The 24,718-nt window shown below is 42.3% G+C and overlaps 1 protein-coding gene across 1 annotated transcript in view; it reads right to left on the bottom strand.

Moving 5' to 3' along the window:
• Window positions 1–24,718, bottom strand: part of tbrg4 (transforming growth factor beta regulator 4) — a 43,723-nt gene extending 19,005 nt beyond the window's left edge. The window contains exons 1-5 of the mRNA XM_043687962.2: window positions 24,663–24,718; window positions 18,584–19,037; window positions 9,663–9,986; window positions 7,241–7,412; window positions 2,337–2,494 (exon numbers count right to left, since the gene is read on the bottom strand). Coding sequence (XP_043543897.1) covers window positions 2,337–2,494; window positions 7,241–7,412; window positions 9,663–9,986; window positions 18,584–18,994 — 1,065 coding nt within the window. The 5' untranslated portion in view covers window positions 18,995–19,037; window positions 24,663–24,718. The remainder of the gene's footprint in view (window positions 1–2,336; window positions 2,495–7,240; window positions 7,413–9,662; window positions 9,987–18,583; window positions 19,038–24,662) is intronic.

Raw genomic sequence — 24,718 nt, 5'->3', positions numbered from 1 at the left:
TATAGTGGATTGCCATAGCTGCACTGCATTGTCAAGGTACTAAAGTAAGGAATTGGCGACCCATTAGATGTAGTTAATGGTTGTCACTTGTCTTGTTAAGTTTCAACAATCCTGATACATGTCCTTCAGAATTTGGACTGGCAGGATGCCTGCACTATCTTCCATGTTAATCTTGGGTTGGGTGTGTATTTACCAATTTTCTTTGAGCAAATGTTGCTGATTGTGGCAATCCAGTTAATTGACCTAATCTAGTTGTGTTAGATTTAGAATACTGAAAGTCTGCTTGCTCTCTGGTTGGACGTTGTTCCACTCTGAGCCTTGACTTAAGTTTGGGCTGTTGTGAACTTTGTATCAGGTCACATTTCTGTAGCCTTCCTTGCTGCTGTTGTCATACTGCTACACCTGCCTTCTCCTTCGTTGTTCCCCTTCGGAGCTTCTGGCTACATCTTTAGAGGCAGACTTATTGCACAGGCAGGCACAATGTCTTTTTGTACCAGACACCTTGTACAAATCTTGAAATGCAGCACTGCTTCACAGAGGTTTGACATACTGCACTTACCATGCAGCTAACATGCTGCGTGTCCTGGCTAATTTCAATACTGTTTGCTGCACTAAATGCTAGCAGGTGCAATTGTCTAGCTACAATGTCCTCATTTTTTCTGCTACCTACAATGTGAATCAATGCTGTAACTTTCAAGAAATGTCGTTTGGTGCATACTTGTTCAGGATGTAAGAGAGACCTTTTTTGTATTCATTCATGGAATATGGGAGTCATTTATTGCCCATCCCTAGTTGCTCAAGTAGGTGGTGGTGACTTGCCTTCTTGAACCATCACTACTGCAACTGCAACATTCTCACCACTAACCATGGGGAAGATAATCTGTGCCATGTCTTGAATCAGATGAACTAACCATCACTAAGTAAACTTCTGGTATTTGGTACCATCTCTTCCACTTTGGCTTCAATCAACCGCACTTTGAACTTGCTGGTAGGTTCAGCCATACATCCAGGGTTTGAATTCCTTTCAGCGAGCATTCAATGCTGTGTGATGGCTTACCAATGATTTCTGCTCATGTGTAGACTTACTACGGTCCCATGGGTTGGAATAGATAGATGTTAAGTTCGCACAGATTCGGTAAATCCAGAGTTACCAGTGCAAAGTTTTGGCTTATTACTGTTACCAAAGATTACAATATTGAGATCAAGAATCAACCATGACCAAAGTGAATTGCAAAGCATGCTCAATGGATCAAATGGCCTATTCGTGCTCCAATGAATTTCTTATTCTGCAACACCCTCAACACAAGGTGCAGTTCCCACTCATCCAGTTGTTTCAATACATTTACTCTACATCCTTCATTCCACCTTCTCTTGGCATAAGTTTCATCTCTGTCAATTCTTTCTAGGACCTTTATTTTCAACACAATACTCATCAGCTTTCAATTAATTACTTGCTGAAATAAAACCATAAGAACTAGAAGCATGAGAAGGCCGTCTGGCCCTTTATGCCTGCTCCGCCATTCAATAAGATCATGGCCGATCTTTTCATTGACTCAGCTCCACTTACCCGCACTCCCACTGTATCCCCTAATTTGTTTATTATTCAAAAAAAAACTACCTTAGCTTTAAAAGCGTTTACTGAAATAGCGTCAATGACTTCACTGGGTAGGGAATTCCATAGATTAACAACCTCTGGGTGAAGAAGTTCCTTCTCAATTCAGTCCTAAATCTGCTCTCTCTAATCTTCAGGCTATGCTCTCTTGTCCAAGCTTCACCTGCCAATGGAAACATCCTCTCTACTTGTATCTTATTCATTCCCTTCATAATTTTATATGTTTTTATAAGGTCACCCCTCATTTTTCTGAATTCCAATGAATATAATCACAATCTACTCAGTCTCTCCTCGTAAGCCAACCCCCTCAACTCCAAAATCAACCTAGTGAACCTCCTCTTCACCCCCTCTAGTGTCAGTACATCCTTTCTCAAGTAAGGAAACCAAAATTGCACACAGTACTCCAGGTGTGGCCTCATCAGCACCTTGTACAGCCACAACATTACCTTTCGGCTTTTAAACCCAACCCGTTTAGCAATGAAATCGCGCAATTCAATCTTTTGAACTTCAGATTCTCCCATTTTATGGGCAGGATTTGGAAATTTTCATTACTACAAAAGTTGTGGATAAGTAGAGACTATTGTTCCCTTCCTGCTTGAGAGTCTGTGCACCATAATACTCTAATCGGTCTTATCGGCTTGGCCAGTTAATATAACAGATAAACAGAGTTGAAACTTGCCTTTAAGGACAATTCAAATGTCTGTGTTAACCTTTGCTGCCTCACCTGTGCTAAAGCCTCAAACAGAGGCAGATTGAGCCACTTCAGGTAAGCAAATGACTTTGTGCATCGCATGACATCCATGGGGCTCAACTCTGGTACCCTGGGTAGAAGCTCGGCTGCTAACCGCTGAAAAACCTGTGTCTGCTGGAAATTCAGTTTCCCTGTCGGAACAACAAAAGGGAAATGAAAACTTTTCATAGATGTTGGGACTAATTTATTACAGGTATTTCTTTCAGAAAAAATAAAACATTTTCATGAAATATTTCAATATGATCTTCTCCAGGCCTCAACTTCTGAGACCTCGTAGGGACAATTCCCAATCGCAGTGCGATACTACAGATGCCAATCAAACTAAGACACTTGTTCAGATAAGGTTTGAAGAGTTAGGTCAAACTATACATTTCCCCATTGCCATTAGCAGAAATAATGTTGCCGCTAGCTCACTATTCTACACAATCTTTACTGGGTTGCAACTGGAGTAGGACCAAGGAGGCAATAAAAAGCACGATGAGTGGACAACAAACGCATTCATATTTTAAGACAAGTAATAATGGAAAGGTGATCAGAGCTATGGACAGTTTGACATTAGCCAAGGTTATAAAAATATCTGGACAGCTCCTTCTGTGTTGTGACAATTCTGTGATCTGAGCCAAACATTTAAACCATCTAAGAGAACTGACCGCATGGAAACAAAGTGATTGTTGCCCCGTGAAATTGAGTTAAGTTGGTTAAAAGAAAATCCAGGAAAAATTGTTCACACCTTTGTGAAAATAGACAATAGATGCAGGAGTAGGCCATTCTGCCCTTCGAGCCTGCAATATGATCATGGCTGATCATCCTTAATCAGTATCCTGTTCCTGCCTTATCTCCATAACCCTTGATTCCACTATCCTTGAGAGCTCTATCCAATTCTTTCTTAAATGAATCCAGAGACTGGGCCTCCACTGCCCTCTGGGGCAGAGCATTCCACACAGCCACCACTCTCTGGGTGAAGAAATTTCTCCTCATTTCTGTTCTAAATGGTCTCCCCCGTATTTTTAAGCTGTGTCCTCTGGTTCGGCACTCACCCATCAGCGGAAACATGTTTCCTGCTTCCAGAGTGTCCAATCCTTTAATAATCTTATATGTCTCAATCAGATCCCCTCTCAATCTTCTAAACTCAAGGGTATACAAGCTCAGTCGCTCCAGTCGTTCAGCGTAAGGTAGTCCCACCATTCCAGGAATTGACCTCGTGAACCTACGCTGCACTCCCTCAATAGCCAGAATGTCTTTCCACAAATGTGGAGACCAGAACTGCACACAATACTCCAGGTTTGGTCTCACCAGGGCCCTGTACAGCTGCAGAAGAACCTCTTTGCTTCTATACTCAATCCCTCTTGTTATGAAGGCCAGCATGCTATTAGCCTTCTTCACTACCTGCTGTATCTGCATGCTTACCTTCATTGACTGGTGTACAAGAACACCCAGATCTCTTTGTACTGCCCCTTTACCTAAATTGATTCCATTTAGGTAGTAATCTGCCTTCCTGTTCTTGCCACCAAAGTGGATAACCATACATTTATCCACATTAAACTGCTCATTGAGAACAATTCTTGTCTCTTCACCAACAACTTCGCCTTTTAGTCCTATTCTTTCCTCAGTGATCCTCTTGATCTTTGCATATTAAAGCAACTTTTCACTTCCAGTGATTTTATTTGCCAATGCTAATGTCACGCCCATACTTAACTTTCCTAATTTTTTTTTGTTATAACTTCGCACTTTCTAAATTTGTTCAAGGTCTAGGATGACCTGATCTCTGAAAAGTATTATATGAATGCAAGTTCTTCCATTCATTCTCAGTTTCATAATGAAATATCCAAATATCTACATTAATTTTCAGTTTGTAATCTTGTTTTAAGAGGAAAGATTGAAGAGGCTATTATTTTATCAACTGGCGCTTAGGAGAGCAAGAGGTGACTTGAATGAAACATAAAAGAGCCTAAGGGGTTTCAATAGAGTCAAATTGAAAAGGAAATTACTTATGTAGGAGAACTGAGAACTAGAGGACACTTGAAAAATTAGGCGCTTAATTTAGGCAGAAGAATTTTTATCTCAAACAGTCTTTAAAACAGTCTTCATCAAATAGCAATGCAAGCAAGAGTTTTCAAATTCTTCAACGCAGATGGAGATAAGCAAGGGGTTAAAAAGTTATTGGAGATAGGCAGGAATGTACAATAATTATATCAACCAAGATCTTACTAAATTGTTGAACATTCTTGAGAGGCAAAGTGGCCTGTTCCTTTTTGTAAAAAAAAAAGTTTATAGATATTGTTAATCAACCTGCTCAAAGATTTATGGTACACCTCTGGAGCAGATGTGATTTGAACCCTGTTCATATGTTTGTATGCTGACTCACTCCTTGATATCAATTATACAGTAAGCTGTGTACAATCGGAAAGGAGCAATCACATCTGGAATGAGACATGGCCATAGAGAGTATTGCTTGTGGAATTTGGAGGTAGTGTGGGAATAAGATGCAGAGGGGAATAGATGCTGTTTGCTTGCATTTTTGTGCTCAGCAAAAAAAGTGTGACATCACAGGAACATTGTAAGTTCATTGGTTGGCAATAGTGATAATTTTACTGTCTATTTTAGTTACTTTCAGATTTAAGGTAAAAAGAGGGGAAATATTTACAGGTTACAGACTAAAGGTTCAGTAGAAAATTTTTAAAATTCAAATTAAGAACTATGTAAACAAAACAGGCCAAGCGATGTTTTGTACCTATAATGATTTGTGAGCAGGTGAACCCCAATGTGGTTCATCGTGAGCACATCTGTAGCAAGTGCTGGTTGCCCGACAAACTCTGGCTCACATTTGATAAGCTGGAGTCTGAGCTTTGAACTCTATGACACATCAGGAGAAGGACGAGTTATCTAGACGCCCTTAGATTAACTACCTTAAATTGGTCAGTGCTCAGGGAGGAACTGAATAGTTATTTTGCATCAGTCTTCACAGTGGAAGACACCAGTAGCATATCAGATCTACAAGAGAGTCAGAGGGCACAGCTGAGTGTAGTGGCCACCACTAAGGAGAAAGTGCTGTACAAGTTGAAAGATGGATAAAGCAACTGGACCAGATTGGCTACACCCAGAGTTCAGAAGGTGGTAGCTGAGGAAATTATGGAGACATTGATGATTTTTCAGGAATCAATGGAGACAGGGAGGATGACAGGAGACTGGAAAATGACTAATGTAATACCCCTTTTAAAAAGGGAGGGTAGCAGAAGACTGGAAATTATAAGCCAGTTAGCTTGACCTTGGTCGTTGATAAAGAGTTTAGAGTCCATGTTTTAGGATGAGTTTGCAGAGAATTTGGAAGTACATGTAAAATACGGCAGAGTCAGCATGGCTTCAAGGGGAGGTCATGCTTGACAAATCTGTTAGAATTCTTTGAATAACTAGCAAATTAGACGAGCGCCAGTGGACAAGATCTCTTTGGATTTCCAGAAGGCCTTTGACAATATGCCACACAGGAGGTTGCTAAATAACAGCTTATGGAGTTAGGGGAAAGCTATTGGCATAGCTAGAGAATTGGCTGACAGGCAGAAGGCAGACAGCAGAGATAATGGGGCCTTTTTCAGGATGGCAGTGATTAGTAGAGTTCCGCAGGAGTCAGTGTTGGGACAACTATTCACGTTATATATTAATGTTCTGGACAAAGGAACGGAGGGCATTGTTGCAAAGTACACAGATGACATAAATATAGATGGAGGGTCGGTAGTGTTGAGGAAGTGGGGAAGCCACAGAAGGACTTGGACACGCTAGAAGAGTGGGCATAGACAGAATACAATGTGGGAAAGTGTGTGGTTATGTACTTTGGTAGGAAGAATAGACCTGTAGACTATTTTCTAAATGGGGAGAAGCTTCGGAAATCTGAAGCACAAAGGTACTTAGGAATCCAAGTTAAGAATTCTCTTAAGGTTAACAAGGTTCAGCTGGCAATCAGGAAGATAAATGCAATGTTACCATTCAACACGCCGAGAAAACGAGCAGAAATGTACTGCTGAGACTTTCAAAGGCTCTCGTCAGATCACATCTGATATATTATAAGCAGTTTTGGGCCCCGTTCCTAAGAAAGGATTTGCTGGCCTTTGACAGGGTCCAGAGGAGGGTGATAAGAAAACTCCCAGGAATTAAGGGATTGGTATATGAGGAGAGTTTGAGGATGCTGGGTCTGTACTTGATGGAATTTAGAAGGATTGGGGGATCTCATTGAAACTTGCAGAAAACTGACAGGCCTGGATAGAATGGATATGAAGATGATGTTTCCACTAGTCGGAGAGGCTAGAATCCAAGGGAACAGCCTCCAAGTGAAAGGCTGGCCCTTTAGAACAGAGATGAGGAGGAATTTCTTCAATCATGAATCTGTGGAACTCATTGCTACAGAGTGCTGGTGAGGTGAAGTTATTGAGAGCCTTTTAAACAGAAATAAATAGGTTCTTGATTCATATGGGATCACGATTTATGGGAGAAGGCAGGATTGAGAAACATATCCATGATCAAATTGTGCAATAGACTTGATGGGCCAAATGGCCTAATTCTGCTCCTGTGTCTTCTATACAGTATTTAAAAGTGAGTGCTGGAAGTACACCAACAAACTTTTCAGAAAAGAAACGGCAGTTAAAGTCATTGTTCAGTTTTAGGGGAAACACAGAACACACCATTTGCATCTGGATGCTAATGACCTACGGCAACTGTTCAGCATTTTGATTTTTTTTCAGAATTCTTGCATCTACAGTGGGTTCTATGTTAAAATATGTTTGCAGGGGTAGCCTCACAATAAATGTTCCCGTTCATTTGGTCCTGGTTCATACAGTGTAAAATCTTATTGCTTTCTCATTAATCAGAGACATTTGACTTTCACAAACCATAAGCGAAGGCCATGTCGACCAGTACTCCAGTCTTTAGGTCACAGTTCTTCTGCATGAAATGATATGACAGGGCACGAAGTAAGGGAATAGTGCGCCGATTCTGCATCGCCAAAGCCAGTGCCACCTTTCTTGTGTCATCAGGAGTGAAAAACTCAGCCAATTCCAAGCCCTGCAATGTAAATTCAACAAATGAATAATCAGAATGCATACTGAAGACAGAAGTTAACTTGTATAAATTTATCTTTAAAAAAACATCAGGATATCACAAACAGCTTTACAGCTGAAGTGTTGTCACTGTTGTAATGTAGTAAATATGGCAACCAATTTGCATGTGGTAGTGTCCCAGAAACAGAAATGAGATCATATCCACATCACCTGTTTGTGTTAAATGACAGATTACCCTCTCTCTTCTTTACTTGGCCCTATGGAAACTTTTAACTTCAACTAGAACAGATGAGACCCAGTATTAACACTTCATCTAAAAAAATAGCTCCTTCAACAAAGCAGTGCTTCCTCAATGTCTCACCGAGGTATTAGATCTAGATCATATGCACACATTTCTGAAGTGAGACTTGCTACCATTAACCAAGATTGACAGCTGAGTCATGAACACTGATTTATACGGATGGTGGCATTTGTGGGACCAGTGCATAATTCAAAAGTTAACTGGACAGTCTTCATGGGTATGGAACTTGCCTCTCAGTTTCTGCTCGGCGATTCTGCATTGTTTTGTATATCAAAGGCCACCTTGGAGGATGCTTACCTGAAGATCGGAGGCTGAACGTCCTTGACCGTTAAAGTGTTCCCCTGGGGAACACTTCAGCAGTTAAAGAACAATTGCTAAACAGGAATGTTCCTTCCCAGTCAGGGAACACTTCAGCAGTCAAGCACAGTGTCTGATCTTCAGATGTGTCCTCCAAGGCGACCTTCGACATACGCAACACAGCAGAATTGCTGTGCCGAAACTGATAGCCAAGTTCCATACCCATGAAAACAGCCTCAACTGTGATCTTGAGTTCATGTTGCACTACATGTGACCCCACCATACTGTTCTGTATTTATAAAATCATCTTTACTGTCCTCTTCTGATACCATCACCTTAATAACTTGCAATGATTTCTCTACCTTAATGAATTTACAGAGTTTTGGGATTACTTGTTATTTGGTTAGATCCTGGGCATGCAACTCTCATAACCATCATGTTATTCCAGTCATGTGGTTTGTCTCCAGCACCATCTTATTTTTAATTTTTTTGTCCTTATCTCTCTGCCTCAATTAATTGGATAATAGGGCATTTCTTCACTTGCTATTCAGTTGTTGACACTCCACTCACACCATTTGTATGATCTTTTGATCTCTCTGCCTATAAATTCTATGCCTGTGTGCTTCTCGTTACTTCACCTGTGATAAGGGAACAGTGCTCCAAAAGCTTGCGATTTCAAATAAACCTGCTAGACTATAACCTAGTGTTGAGAAACATCAGACCATAAAAGAAAAAAGCAGAGGTGCTCATGTGGTACAGTTCATAATCAATAGATGTCTCAAAGTGCTTTCAAACCAATGAACATTTATGGTATAGTAACTGCTGTAGGAAACAGCAGCAAGTTGCAAACAACAAATTCACATACAGAGCAGTAATAATATGGTTCAGTGATTTTGACTGAAGGATAAATAATGAACAGGAAAATCTATTTGTCTCTGAAGTAATGTCATAGGATCTTTCATATTCACCCGGATTGGGTCTCATCTGAAAGGCAACACCTCCAACATTTGACCAACCATTCAGTCCCCCACGACAGCATCAGTCTTGACTGTGTATTCAAATACAGGGAGTTTGACTTGAACCTAAAACTTTGAGATTCAGGCAACAGTAATACCATCTGAGCCATGACTGACACACAGAAAGAAGAGTGACTTAGATGGGTGTCATACAGATACATGCATAGATACTAGCTACCGTGGAGAACACCATAAAAAGTGTCCACTCTTGTGAGCGTAAACATTAAATAGCGCACCATGTCTTAAGAACTGCATTCTCTCCACTTCTCACGTTATACAGTCCAATACTCCAGTATGTAACAGTGTTTTACATAGCATTTACAGAACAGAGGTAGACCATTTGTTATAACTGGACAACACTGGCTTTTATGCCACACACAGCCTTCTCTCATACCATTTTATCTCACCATCGCAACATATTCTTCTTTTCCTTTCTCCCTCATGTATTTATCAAACTTCCCTCTAATGCTTCTTACACTTCAATATTCTGATATTCAATTTAACATTGTTTCTGTGTATAACATGTATCATACAAATACATCTATATTTCATATTTCAAGTCCAGGGTATAACATAGCTCATTATTACAGGGACAAAACATTTTTGATGAAAAATATTTCACTGTACAGGTAACTTATACCTTATCCTCCAGTCTGCCCATTAATGCACTTGATAGGGGTCCCAGCTTTGTCATCAATGTGGTTACAGTCTTTGCATCGGTGATCTCAGTCCAGCGTAGCTCCACGTTTTTTATTATGTCACTAAGCAGTACTTTCTGTCCGTCTGTCTGTGCATAGCTGGTGTAGTAGCCTGCCAACGAAGCAAGGTTTTTCAAGCTCAGACGCCTCAACCGCCAATGAATCTCATTTTCAACAGACCTTAGGACACGGTTACGAGCATCCAGTTTGATCGCAAAGAGGCTCCGCAGCAAGCTTACCAGATTCCCATTCCACACTGACGAAATCTGAAAATGATAAAACTAGAGGTCAAGTCGAGCTGAGTGCAAGAAACAAACAGCAGGAAGTCTTCCTTGGGAATATGTTGTCTTAATTCATTTCCCCACTGGGTGGCAATGTAAATTTACACTGAAATAATTCATGCATGCTGTACCTAATTTCAGGCCAAAGAGACATGTCTACAGACTTAGTGACCACAGCATGCAGCTGTTTCTTTTTAGCCTCAAGACCTTATGTGCACTTTATGACATCGCTGCACAATTTTATACATCTCTTAAAATTTAATGGCACAATACTATTGGTACAGTGAATAGTAAGCTTCTAGACATATATTTTGGAACCCTACAAATAAGGTTCAAACACAGCTGAATCACTGTACTACATATTTTTCTCACAGCAAAGACAAGCAGAAAGAAATCCTAAGAGTTTGAGGCTAATTTCCTAATTATTCCTCACTGACTTGTGGACAGTCTGGCCAAAATGTTTGCATGCAGTTGAATGCCTTTAATAATGGCATGTGTTCTGAGACCATCAGTTAAAAAAACCACACCACACCAGGTTATAGTCCAACATGTTTATTTGCAAGTAGAAGCTTTCAGAGCGCTGCTCCTTTGTCAGATAGCTAGTGGGGCAGGACAATAAGACACAGAATTTATAGTAAAAGATCCAAATGTCATACAACTGGTGCAATGTATTGAATGAACCTATAAGTCTTTAATCAGTTAGAATGGGGATGCAGGTTTCAATTGATTAATATGTAAATTCCAGAACTTCTTTTAAGTCACAATCCCGAGGTAACTTAAGGTTTTATCAGCATATACAAAACATGACATCTCAGCTTAGACAATGCACTAAAGGTGTGAGGTTAGAGTCTGCCTGTATCCCAACTTTGAGTCAGACTGGTTCTATTTTCAAAGTAGGAATTTATAAAATGTCACATGACTGCCTACAGATTCTGTGCTTTGTGAGCAAAATAGAATGTATCTGCAAATGCAAGTTAACCCCTAAACTTGTTTGCATGTGTGACAGAGCATGAGGGAGAGAGTGTGAATGTATGTGGGAGACAGGGTGTGCTTGGTGTGCATGTGACAGCGCGTGCATGCTTGATAATGCGTGCACAAGTGTGACAGAGTACATGCCTGTGAGAGGGTGTGTGTGCGCTTGAGTGAGTGAGTGAGAGAGAGAAAACGAGAGCGAGAACGCATGTATGAGAGGGGGTCTGTGAGTGTGTGTGTGTGTGTGTATGTGTATATGGGTGTGACAGGGTTTAGTGTCGTGAGGTCACCTGTAATGTTCAATACATCACATCAGTTGTATGACATTTTATTTATTTATGATAAATTATGTGCCCTATGATCCAGCCCCACTAGCTATCTGACGAAGGAGCAGTGTTCCAAAAGCTTGCACTTTCAAATAAACCTGTTGGACTACAACTTGTTGTGATGCGATTTTTAACTTTGCTCACCCCATTCCAACACTGGCACCTCCACATCATGGAGACCATAAGCGGAAGAGAATTTGAGCAAAGAAGATGAGTTTATGGCAAAGTGAGTAAGCGAGTAAATATTTAGGACAGATCCAGTGCATTTAAAAAGTGTTTGCGGATATATATATTTGGAGAGAAACGCTCAAGGAGGTGACAGAGAAATGATTCTGACTTGCATACCAGGTTTATAAAACAAAATCTCTCTTGGGTTGTGGATGTTGTGGTCAAGACCAGCATTTATTGCAGTTCCTTAAGTGCCCTACTACAATTGTTTGCTAGGCTTTTCAGAGGACAGTTCAGAATCAATAACTTTGTGGAGACTGGATTCACAAAAAGGACAAAATGGGTAATAAATGTAAGATTGCCATCTTTAAATGACACAATGAAATAGTTGGGTTTTTACAAAGGTCTGGCAGCTTCAAAGCCACTTTGCTATTATTGACCTTATTATTGCGACCATAAGACACAGGAGCAGAAATTAGGCCAAACAGCCAATCAGATCTGCTCCACCATTCAATCATAGCTGATAAATTTCTCAACTTTCTCCCTGTAACTTTTGATCGTCTTTACCAGCAAAAACCTAGCTATCTCTGACTTAAATATACTCAATGACCTGGCCTCCACAGCCTTTTATGGCAGTGAATTCCATACATTCACCACTCTCTAGCTGAAGAAGTTTATCCTTATCTCCATTCTAAAAATTTCTTCCCTTTAATCTAAAGTTGTGCGCTTGGGTCCTAGTCTCTCCTATCAATGGAAACATCTTCCCAACATCCACTCTGTCTAGGCCATTCAGTATTCTCAAAGTTTCAATTAGATCCCTCTTCTTCATTGCAAACTCCATCAAATACAGACCCAAGGTCCTCAAACATTCCTCATTTATGTGGCTTTTCATTCCTGGACCATTCCTGTGAACCTCCTCTGAGCACACTCCAGGGCGAATTTATCCTTCCTGAGATATGGGGTCCAGAACTGCACACAATACTCCAAATGTGAACTGACCAAACCCTTATAGAGCCTCAGAGGTACGTCTCTGCTTTTATATTCAAGTCCTCTCGAAAAAAATGCCATCATTGCATTTGCTTTCCTAACTACTGACTCAACCTGCAAGTTTACCTTGAGGGGATCCTGGACTAGGACTCCCATGTCTCTTTGCACTTCAGATTTCTGAATTTTCTGCCCATTTAGAAAATAGTCCATGCCTCTATTCTTCTTACTAAAGTGCCTGACCTCTCACTTTCCCACATTGTACTCCATCTGCCATTTCTCTGCCCACTCTCCTAACCTGTCCAAATCCTTCTGCAGCCTCCCCGCTTCGCCAATGCTATCTGTCCCTCTATCTATCTTTGTATCGTCTGTAAACGTAGCCAGAATGCCTTCAGTTCCTTCATCTAAATTGTTAATGTATAAAGTGAAAAGTTGTGGTTCCAACACTGAATCTTGCAGAACACACTTGTCAAAGGCTGCCACCCTCAGAAGGCCCCTTTTATCTCCAGTCTCTGCTTTCTGCCAGACATTTATCAATGTTAGCACCTTGCCTCTGACACCATAGGCCCCAGTAGCCTCCTGTGTGGCATCTTGTTATAGAGTCATAGAAATGTACAGCATGGAAACAGACCCTTCAGTCCAACCCGTCCATGCCGACCAGATATCCCAACCCAATCTAGTCCCACCTGCCAGCACCTGGCCTATATCCCTCCAAACCCTTCCTATTCATATACCTATCCAAATGCCTTTAAAATGTTGCAATTGTACCAGCCTCCACCACTTCCTCTGGCAGCTCATTCCATACACGTACCACCCTCTGCATGAAAAAGTTGCCCCTTAGATCCCTTTTATATGTTTCCCTCTCACCCTTAACCCATGTCCTCTAGTTCTGAACTCCCCGACACCAGGGAAAAGACTTTGTCTATTTATCCTATCCATGCCCCTCAATTTTGTAAACCTCTATAAGGTCACCCCCTCAGCCTCTGACGGTCCAGGAAAAACAGCCTCAGCCTGTTCAGCCTCTCCCTATAGCTCAAATCCTCCAACCCTGACAACATCCTTGTAAATCTTTTCTGAACCCTTTCAAGTTTCACAACATCTTTCCGATAGGAAGGAGACCAGAATTGCACGCAATATTCCAACAGTGGCCTAACCAATGTCCTGTACAGCTGCAACATGACCTCCCAACTCCTGTACTCAATACTCTGACCAATAAAGGAAAGCATACCAAATGCCGCCTTCACTCTCCTATCTACCTGCGACTCCACTTTCAAGGAGCTATGAACCTGCACTCCAAGGTCTCTTTGTTCAGCAACACATCCTAGAACCTTACCATTAAGTGTATAAGTCCTGCTAAGATTTGCTTTCCCAAAATGCAGCACCTCCCATTTATCTGAATTAAACTCCAACTGCCACTTCTCAGTCCATTGGCCCATCTGGTCCAGAGCCTGTTGTAGTCTGAGGTAACCCTCTTTGCTGTCCACTACACCTCCAATTTTGGTGTCATCTGCAAACTTATTAACTGTACCTCTTATGGTCGCATCCAAATCATTTATGTAAATAACAAAAAGTAGAGGACCCAGCACCGATCCTTGTGGCACTCCACTGGTCACAGGCCTCCAGTCTGAAAAACAACCCTCCACCACCACCTTCTGTCTTCTACCTTTGACCCAGTTCTGTATCCAATTGGCTAGTTCTCCCTGTATTCCATGAGATCTAACCTTGCTAATCAGTCTCCCATGGGGAACCTTGTCGAATGCCTTACTGAAGTCCATATAGATCACACCTACTGCTCTGCCCTCATCAATCCCCTTTGTTACTACGTCAGAAAACTCAAGTCAAATTCGTGAGACATGATTTTCCATGCACAAAGCCATGTTGACTATCCCTAATCAGTCCTTGCAGGTAGATAACATCGGTGGTAAAAACAAGGGCTGCAAATTCTGGAAACCAGATTCTAGACTAGAGTGGTGCTGGAAAAGCACAATAGTTCAGGCAGCATCCGAGGAGCAGGAAAATTGACGTTTCGGGCAAAAGCCTTTCCACTGGTTCTCCTTGGTTTAATCTGCTCGTTACTTCCTCAAAGAATTCTAACAGATTTGTCAGGCGTGACCTTGAATTGATGTTTTGGTTAAGAAAAAGAAGGAAGCAAATGTCAGGTACAGACAGCAGAGATCGAGTGAATCCATAGAAGAGTATAAAGGCAACAGGAGTATACCATATATATTCGTGTATAAGTAAATCTCATGTAAAAGTAAACGCCTTGGTTTTGGCTCAACAAATCTTGTATTTTCTATATATCTTGTGTATAAATCGACCCGAATTCTTCACAGTTACAGATCAACATTTATGAGGCAGTGTGCCTGCCCTTTGCGCTCCACTCTGGCTTTCCAGTCAGCTGGCCATACCGCTCCATTCAGGGTCTTCCAGTCCACCAGCAGTCACACTCCACTCCAGGTTTTCAGCATTATTGTAACCTGCAGAGTCGGTTTCAGTTATTCGCAGCCCGAAACATATTACAGGGAACGTTCCAGAACCAGGGACCAGACGGCTGCTGGGAATTTAGGTTTCCCATTTAAATGAATGAGTTCACTCCTATCCCTGGTTTCGGGCTTCCGCAGTCGGTCTGGTAACGTATCCCTGGCGGATATGGAGGGACTACCGTGCCATTCTACTGTAGCAGGCAGAATGGAGAGTTATTTTGTAGATAAATATTCAATAATGGCCATAATTCTTTTTCCTTTTGTTGTTTATTATTTTATATAGAGATTTGGCTCGTTTGTCCATACTCTGACTCATACCAAACATGAATTTCAGTCTCTCAAAACGTGTGCCCGTGTATTAGTTGACCCCTTAGTTTTTTTAAGCTGAAATTCTCTTCAAAATTCAACCTATACACGAGTATGTACAGTGCCTAAGAGGGAAATCAGGAAAGCAAAAAGGGGACATGAGGTAGCTTTGGCAAATAGAGTTAAGGAGAAACCAAAGGGATTCCACAAATACATAAGAACAGAAGGGTAACTAGGGAGAGAATAGGGCCCCTCAAAGATCAGCAAAGGCGGCCTATTGTGGAACCACTGGAGATGGGGGAGATACTAAACGAGTATTTTGCATCAGTGTTTACTGTGGAGAAGGACATGGAAGATATAGAATGTGGGGAAATTGATGGTGACATCTTGAAAAGTGTCCATATTGCAGAGGTGGTGGTGCTGGATGTCTTAAAATGCATAAAGGTGAATAAATCCCCAGGATCTGATCAGGTGTACCCTAGAACTCTGTGTGAAGCTAGAGAAGTGATTGCTCAGCCCCTTGCTGAGATATTTGGATCATCGATAGTCACAGGTGAGGTGCCAGAAGACTGGAGGTTGGCAAACATGGTGCCAGTATTTAAGGAAAGGCCAGGGAACTATAGACTAGTGAGCCTGACATCGGTGATTGGCAAGTTGTTGGAAGGCATCCTGAGGGACAGAATGTACATGTATTTGGAAAAGCAAGGACTGATTAGGGATAGTCAACATGGCTTTGTGTGTCGGAAATCATGTCTCACGAATTTGACGGAGTTTTCTGACGTAGTAACAAAGAGGATTGATGAGGGCAGAATGGTGGAACTGATCTATATGGACTTCAGTAAGGCATTCTCATACCTTTTGGTGGACTGGTTGGCAAGGTTGGATCTCATGGAAAACAGGGAGATCTAGCCATTTGGATTGGTTTGAATGGAGGAGACAACAGGGTTGTGGTGGAGGGTTTCCTTTCAGGCTGGAGGCCGTGACCATGGTGTGGCACAAAGATCGGTGCTGGGTCCACTCTTTTTCGTCATTTTTATAAATGATTTGGACATGAACATAGGAGGCATAGTTTAGTAAGTTTGCAGATGACACCAAAATTGGAGGTGTAGTGGACAGTGAAGAAGGTTACATCAGATTACAACGGGATCTTGATCAGATGGGCCAATGTGCTGAGTGGCAGATGGAGTTTAATTTAGATAAATGCAAGATTCTGCATTTTGGAAAGGCAAATCAGAGCAGGATTCATACACTTAATAGCAAGTGTTGCTGAACAAAGAGACCTTGGAGTGCAGGTTCATAGTTCCTTGAAAGTGGAGTTGCAGATAGATAGAATAGTGAAGGTGACCTTTGGTATGCTTTTCTTTATTGATCAGAGCTTTGAGTAAAGAGGGTGAGAGGTCAGTTGCAGCTGTACGGGACATTGGCTAGGCCACTTTTGGAATATTATGTGCAATTGTCATCTCCCGTCTATCAGAAGGGTGTTGTGAAAATTGAAAGGCTTCAGAAAAGACTTACAAGGATGTTGCCAGGGTTAAAGGATTTGAGCTATTGAGAGAGGCTGAACAGGCTGGCGCTGTTTTGCCTGGAGTGTCGGAGGCTGATGGATGACCTTATGGAGGTTTAGAAAATCATGAGGGGCACGGAGAAAGTAAATAGACAATGTCTTTTCCCTGGGGTGAGTGAGCCTAGAACTAGTGGGCATAGGTCTAGAGTGAGGGCAGAAATATTTTAAAGGGGTCTAAGGGGCAATGTTTTCATGCAGAGGGTGATGCATATATGGAATAAGCTGCCAGAGGAAGTGGTGAAGGCTGGTACAATTACAACATACCCTTCTCGATGCCTTTTAAATATGAATAGGAAGGGTTTAGAAGGATATGGGCTAACTGCTGGCAAGTTGGACTAGATTAGGTTAGGATATCTGGTCAGCATGGACGAATTAGACCGAAGGGTCTGTTTCTGTCTTGCACAACTCTAGGAAGAAACCCTTGATGAAACCATGCTGACTCTGCCCTATTTTACCATATACTTCCAAATATTCAGAAATCTCAATCTTCATAATGGATTCCAGGATCTTACCCATGACCCGGTTTGGGCTAATTAGTCTGTAATTTTCCTCCTCTTGCCTTACTCCTTTTTTAAACAGGGTGTCATGTTAGCAATTTTCCAGTCCTTTGGGATTGTCCCTAATTTAGGTGATTCCTGAAAGATTACTACTCATGCCTCCATTATCTCTTCAGCTGTCTCCCTTAGAACTCTGGGGTGTCGTCCATCTGGTCCAGGTAATTTATCCACCTCAAGCCATTCAATCTTTCTAGCACCTTCTCCTTGGTGATGGCCACCATACTCAGATGTACCCCCTCACTCTCTTGAATTTTTGGGATAATCCTCATGTTTTCCACTGTGAAGCGTGACACTAATTATTCATTCAGTTCCCCAGTCATTTCTTTGTTCCCCACTACGATTGCTCCTGCGTCGTTTTCCAGCAGCCCAATGTCTATTTCTGCCTCTCTTTTGCCCTTTATAGATCTAAAAAAGCTCATATAATCTTCCTTTATATTACTGGATAGCTTACCCTCATATTTAATCTTCTCCCTCCTTTTTTTTTGTTTCCCTCTGTTGGTCTTTGTAAGTTTCCCAATCCTCTGGTTCCCACTGTTCTTCACTGCTTTGTACGCTTTCCCTTTTGCTTTTATGCTATCCCTGATTTCTCTGGTCAGCCATGGATGCTTCATCCTCCCTGTACCATGCTTCTTTTCCCTCAGGATGAATCTCTGCTGTGGCTCCTGAATTACTCCCAGAAACTCCTGCCTTTGCTATTCCATTATCTTTCCTGCTAAGCTCCTCTCCCAGTGAATTCTACCCAGCTCCTCCCTCATGTCTCTATAGTTGTTTTATTCAGCTGAAATACCATTATCTCTGATTCTATCTTCTCTCTCTCAAATTGCAGAGTAAATTCAATCATGTTATGATCACTGCTTCCTAAGGGTTCCTTCACCTTAAGCTCTCTTGTCAAGTCTGCCCCATTGCACAACACTAAATCCAGTATTGCCTGGTTCTCTAGTGGGCTCCATCACAAGCTGCTCCAAAAAGCCATCTCGTAGACATTCCACAAATTCCTTTTCTTCCAAACCACTACAAACCTGATTCTCCCAGTCCACTTACATACTGAATTTCCCCGCAATCACTGTAACTTTGCCTTTCCTATGTCCTGGTATATCTTGTATCCCAGCTCCTGATTACTGTTTGGAGGCCTATACGTAACTCCAACTATGGTTCTATTGTGCTGTTATTAATGACTCCAAACTCAAGGCGGGTGCATTTTATATGACAAAAAGTCACTAACCTGGCCATCAACAGCATTCAACAAATGCTGGAAGCGACTGTCTCTAAGAACATCCTGTGTGTCCAACTTCTGCTCCACTATGTGGCGGCACAGGCGGATGAGCAGTGCAGCTGCTTGATTCCCAGTAACTGTGTGTTCTGAGGAAATCTGCAGGAGCTCCTCTGTGTTCAAGGCTGACTCAATCAGCTCATCCACTTTTATGTGCTCTGGCTGGCAAGTGTATTCAGTGGCAGGTGTCAAGTCGGGTATGTGATGGTGAACAGATGTGTGGATGCCAGCCAGTGACGTCGATGACTGGTACAGTTCTGCTGGGGTCCATCTGCAGGCAGTTAGTACAATGGCAGGAGTCGACACAGTGAGGAATGAAGCACTTAAGTGTCGTGTACATCTTTGTATCAGCCTAGCTGCCATTTTTGTTGCTGAGTGACATTAAGTGCTTTACATCTCACAACACCTAAAGCAAAGACAGAAATTGTGATGTTGATGTTAAATGAATACATGTACTTACAGTAATTATTCATTGTATTAAAATGTGACATGAGTGTTTAAAGTAGGAACAGGAGTTGCCCATTCAGGTGATGAATGTTCCACCTGTCATGGTTGGGCTCCTGTGGCACAGAAGTAGTGTCCCTACCTTTAAGGTAGAAGACCTGGGTTCAAGACCTGCAGCAGTGATGTTTTCCAACATGCCTGAACAGGTTGATTAAAAACATCTCCATCATTCATGGGAACACAGGAAGCAAGAGTACACCATTTGGCCCACCAAGCCTGCTCAGTTACTCAACTAAATCATGGCTTACCCTCTCCCATAACACACATTTTCACACACTATTCATTACATCTTTAACATCTAGAAATCAATCAATCAATCTCTCCCTTGAATGTACTCAATTACAAAGATCCCACAGCCCTCTGCGGTATAGAGTTCTAGACTAAGGATTCTGAGAGCAAAGAAATTCCTCCTCAGGACAGTACTAAATTGCCTTTCCCTCATTTGAGTCTGTATCGCTTTTTTGACACCTCTGACAGGGGTAACATCCACGCGCATCCATCCCATTGAGCTGTGTAAAAATTTTTTGAGTGTTTCAAAACAGTGGAAAATGCGGGCAGTGAGCTTACTACCTCTCACATCCAAAGTAAACACTTTACCATTTGACTCAATGTACCTGCACCATTTGAATTTAAATTAAGATATTGTTTGGTATTTACAGTACCTTAATCTGTTTACCTAACTTTGCTTGATAACCATGAGAGATCATTTTGGCAAATTGCACTGCACCAGCTCCAAAATCAAGACCTCTTCCTGAAATGTGATACCCAAACCTACTGCATTATTCTGGATGGGGTCCCATTAAGATTTCATGCAAACATATACTCGGATTGTCATCTACAAGATGCTGCACACAGCAAAAATGAATGACCAGTTATTGTTTCTTATATTTAAGGAGAAAGTGAGGTCTGCAGATGCTGGAGATCAGAGATGGAAATGTGTTGCTGGAAAAGCGCAGCAGGTCAGGCAGCATCCAGGGAACAGGAGAATCGACGCCTCGGGCACCAGCCCTTCTTCAGGAATGAAGAAGGGCTGGTGCCCGAGGCGTCGATTCTCCTGTTCCCTGGATGCTGCCTGACCTGCTGCGCTTTTCCAGCAACACATTTCCATCATTGTTTCTTATATTTACTAAAGGAAAAACATTGGCCAGTGGCAATGTATGTGCCTCTATGCATTTGGATGCTCTCTGGTCCTGTCATGTTGACAGCATTCTTCAGCCCTCTCACTCAACATGTTCCATCCCCATCCCCCAATACTATTGAAATTCCCAGATCACTCCCCCTAAACCACAAGTGTCTTAATTTCACGTACCCTTGACATGACTGGACAGGCATAGTAATATCAGCGCCCTTGACGCAGCTAATAGCATCAATGATATGATCATCCAAAACCAATTCCACTGGGCCACCTCGGTGGTTAGGAGAAGTGGAGTTCTGAGTGCCAAAGAAACCAACTTGAAAATAACTCTTTTACCAATGGAACTAATTCTTCAAGAACATTGGCAAGAGGGAGTATGGAAAAGAAACTCAAGAAAACAATGTCAAGGATGTCAACTTAAAGGGCCACTTCCACCTCCCGGAGACCACTGCTGAATGAGTGATCAGAGATGTGGCTGGCTCTAGAACTGAGCTCATCAATTACAAAGGATTCTCAGAAACCATGACCAATGACATGGAATTGTCCTAGATGGACAGTCATATTCATTAGCAAGTGATTGCTGACGATGCAATTGGAATTACCAATTCTTTGTTTTATCCTGTTGGTATTTTCTTCTTTTCCCTTCTGCTGTTATGCCCCCATCACCTGACACTGGCCTTTCCTATTCCCTTAGCACTGCTGGTATCACTCAATCTCCCCTTTATTTGGCATTCCTTTTCCCCTGACATTATTGGTTTCTTAATCTCATGCCCCTGGAGGAAAATAGTATTAAAACAAAATATTGGAAATACTCAGCAGGTCAAGTAGTACCTGTGGAATGAAAAACAGCTTAATCGTTCAGTTCAATGAAAAATTTAATGAAAAGTCATCAACTTGAAATTAACAATTTTTCTCTCCAGAGATGCTAAAATGTGTGGTGCTGGAAAAGCACATCAGATCAGGCAGCATCCGAGGTGCAGGAGAGTCGATGTTTCAGGCACAAACCCTTCATCATTCAACATTCCTGATGAAAGGCTTATGCCTAAAATGGTGAATCTCCTGCTCCTCGGATGCTGCCTGACCTGTTGTGCTTTTCCAGCACCACTCTTTTCGACTCTGATCTCCAGCATCTGCAGTCCTCACTTTCTCCATAGATGCTGCCAAAGTTGCTGAGTATTTCTAGCATTTGCTATTTCAATACAATTTTTCTTCCAAGGGTCAGGGATTAGGATATCAAATGTCAGATTTTCAGAATTTGCAGAATTTTACTCGACAAGAAACCGTGTTGACTGATATCCAAAAAGGATCCAAATGCAAAAGCAGGGATAGAGCTTTAGCGAAACCACAATTGGAGTCATGTTTCGGTCTCATGACAATCTTTTGCTAGACTGATTCTTGGCATGGCTGTATTGGTTTATGGCGAAAGCTTGAGTATAAATAGGCCAATAATCTCCAGTGTTGAGAAGAAAAGGTGATATATCATTGAAACACACAAAATTCTTCAATAACTTGAAAGGATGGATGTCAGGAAGCTATTTTCCTGGTTTGCTAGTCTAGAACTCGGAATCAAAGTCTCAGGCTAAGGGGTTGGTTAGTTATGACTGAGATGAGAAATTTGCAACCTTTGGAATTTTCAGAAGGTTGTCAAACTCAGTCTGTATATATGTTTTATTATATACACTCAAGGGTGAAATAAATAAGGTTTTTTTCTAGCAGCAAGGGAATCATGAAATTTGAAGATAACGCATGACAGTAGAAACAACATGGAATTTAGCTATGAATGGCAGAGACTCAAAGAAGCATAAGACCCTCATTTAAGACCATGAGAGACAGAAGCCATTCAGCTCATTGATTCTGCTCTAACATTCAATGAGATCATGGCTGTTATGATAATCTTCAGCTCCACTTTTCTGCCTTTTCTCCATAAACTCGATAGGCCGAGTTGCCAATCCAGATCTTAAACATTTAGGAACATGTTTCATCTGCATCAAGTTCTAACCTTGACTGCATAATTCAGGACAAACATTTATGAGGAAATTGTGTGCAAATTATATTTGTAGTTTGACACTCTATTTAATCAAATTATGTAACATTTACTTTGAAAACATGCTGGCAGCATCAGGGAAAGACTGTTCTCAGGAAGCAGTGGGTCTGAGAGGGGAATGGGGAGGGGTGTGAAAAACAGTTGAGGGAGGGATAGGTGAGGGGAATGGTTGAATCAGAAATTTACAGCACAGGAAGAGGCTACTCAGCCCATTGTGTCTGCAGTAGCCCAGAAATAGCCATAGAGCTAAATCCCATTTTCCAGCTCTTGCTCTTAGTCTTAATGGCTGAGACACCTCAACTACATATTTATTTCAAATGTAAGGATTTCAGCCTCTCCCACTCTCCAAGGTAGACAAGCAGGACGCTGGAAGAACACAGCAAGCCAGGCAGCATCAGGAAGTCGAGAAGTCAGCGTTTTGGGTACAACCTTTCTTCAGGACTGGGGGTGGGAGTAAGTGGAGCTGCAGATGGGGGGGGGGGGGGGGGAAAAGAGTTTGGGAGTGGAGGGGGTGGTGAGGTCAGGGTAGGTGAACACAGGTAGAGGGTATGCCCTGGTTAGTTGATGGGAGGGATGAATGCAGAGGTCCAGCACCCGCATGGAAAATGTTTGCTGACCAGATATCCTAACCTAACCTAGTCCCATTTGGCAGCATATGGCCCATATCCCTCTAAATCCTTCCCATTCTTATACCCATCCAGATGCCCTTTAGTAGTTGTAATTGTACCAGCTCCACTACTTCCTCTGGCAGCTCATTCCATACATGCACCACCATCTGCGTGAAAACATTGCCCCCCCTTAGGTGCTTTTTATATCTTTCCCCTCTCACCCTAAACCTATGCCCTCTAGTTCTGAACTCCCCTACCCCAGGGAAAAACTTTCTCTATTGGTTCTATAAATGCCCCTCATGATTTTATAAACCTCAATAAGGTCACCCCTCAGCCTCTGATGCTCCAAGGAAAACTACGCCAGCCTATTCAGCCTCTTCCTCTAGCTCAAATCCTCCAATCCTGGCAACATCCTTGTAAATCTTTTCTACAACATAACCTCCCAACACCTATACTCAGTGGTCTAACCAATAAAGGACAGCACATTAAATACCACCTTCACTATTCTATCTACAACTCCACTTGCAAGAAACTATGAACCTGCACTCTAAGGTCTCTTTGTTCAGCAACACTCCCCAGGACCTTACCATTAAGATGTATAAGACCTGCTCTGATTTGCTTTTCCAAAATGCAGCACCGCACATTTATCTAAATTAAACTCCATTTGCCACTCAGCCGTTTGGCCTATCTGGTCAAGATCTCCCTGTACTGTGAGGTAACCTTCTTTGCTAGGAGAAAGTGAGGACTGTAGATGCTGGAGACCAGAGTTGAAAAATGTGGTGCTGGATAAACACAGCAGGCCAGACAGCATCTGAGGAGCAGGAGAATCGACGTTTCGGGCATAAGCCCTTCTTCAGGAATGAGCTGATTCCTGAAGAAGGGCTTATGCCCGAAACATCGATTCTCCTGCTCCTGCGAAAGAAGTGAAACTATCACTGTATTCTAACAGATGAAAGGCTTAACAGACAATCAATTCTTCAATGTATAATTTCAGTTACATCATACTGCAAATTTTTGCTATAAATTCTGTTACGATCGAGCCTTCCACAATCACCTGATGAAGGAGCGTTGCTCCGAAAGCTAGTGTGCTTCCAATTAAACCTGTTGGACTATAACCTAGTGTTGTGTGATTTTTAAACTTTGTACACCCCAGTCCAACACCGGCATCTCCGAATCATCCTATCTTTCAACCTCCCAACACATCTTTCTTTCGAAATGAATTATCCCAGTATTTGTTACTCTTCCACTCAAACTTCCAAAGTCCAGGCAGGGTACGCACAAAACGTTTGCAACACGATCACATCTGTCCTATGGGCCAGGGCTGTCACCTTACTAGACTCTTATTCAGTTCCAACAATCTGTGTACAGTAATTGCAGGTATGGAGGCTGGTCTGAGGATGGGGAAGTGTATGTGCATGTGGTGGCGTGGGTAAGGATATGTGAGAGAGAGCGCATGCGCGAGGGGCCAGAGCCCGTGAGAGAGTGGGGGTGGGGTGTCGTGGGGGGAGACAAACTGAGAGTGTGTGAGAGAAAGAGACACACACACACACACACACACTGAAGAAGCAATGTGGTGAGAGAATGGAGTCAGAATGGGAGAAAGTGAGAGAGGAGGGAGAGGCGTCCCTAGTTCTGGATCCGGACAAGTGCAGGCCGCGCTCTCGCTTCTCCCTCCCTCCCTCCTCAGGATCGCGAGTCCAGCCCGTAGGCCCAGCTCTCCCACCCCCGAAGCTCACTCACCCAGTTCCCCGAGACCGGCATGGCCGCTCACAATCGTCATCCAGACCGTGGTGATG

The sequence above is a fragment of the Chiloscyllium plagiosum genome, unplaced genomic scaffold (assembly GCF_037043375.1).
Source record: "Chiloscyllium plagiosum isolate Xiang-an unplaced genomic scaffold, Cpla_swu_hap1 HiC_scaffold_4, whole genome shotgun sequence".
Classification (NCBI taxonomy): Eukaryota; Metazoa; Chordata; class Chondrichthyes; order Orectolobiformes; family Hemiscylliidae; genus Chiloscyllium; species Chiloscyllium plagiosum.
This window is presented reverse-complemented; position numbering and strand designations above follow the sequence as displayed.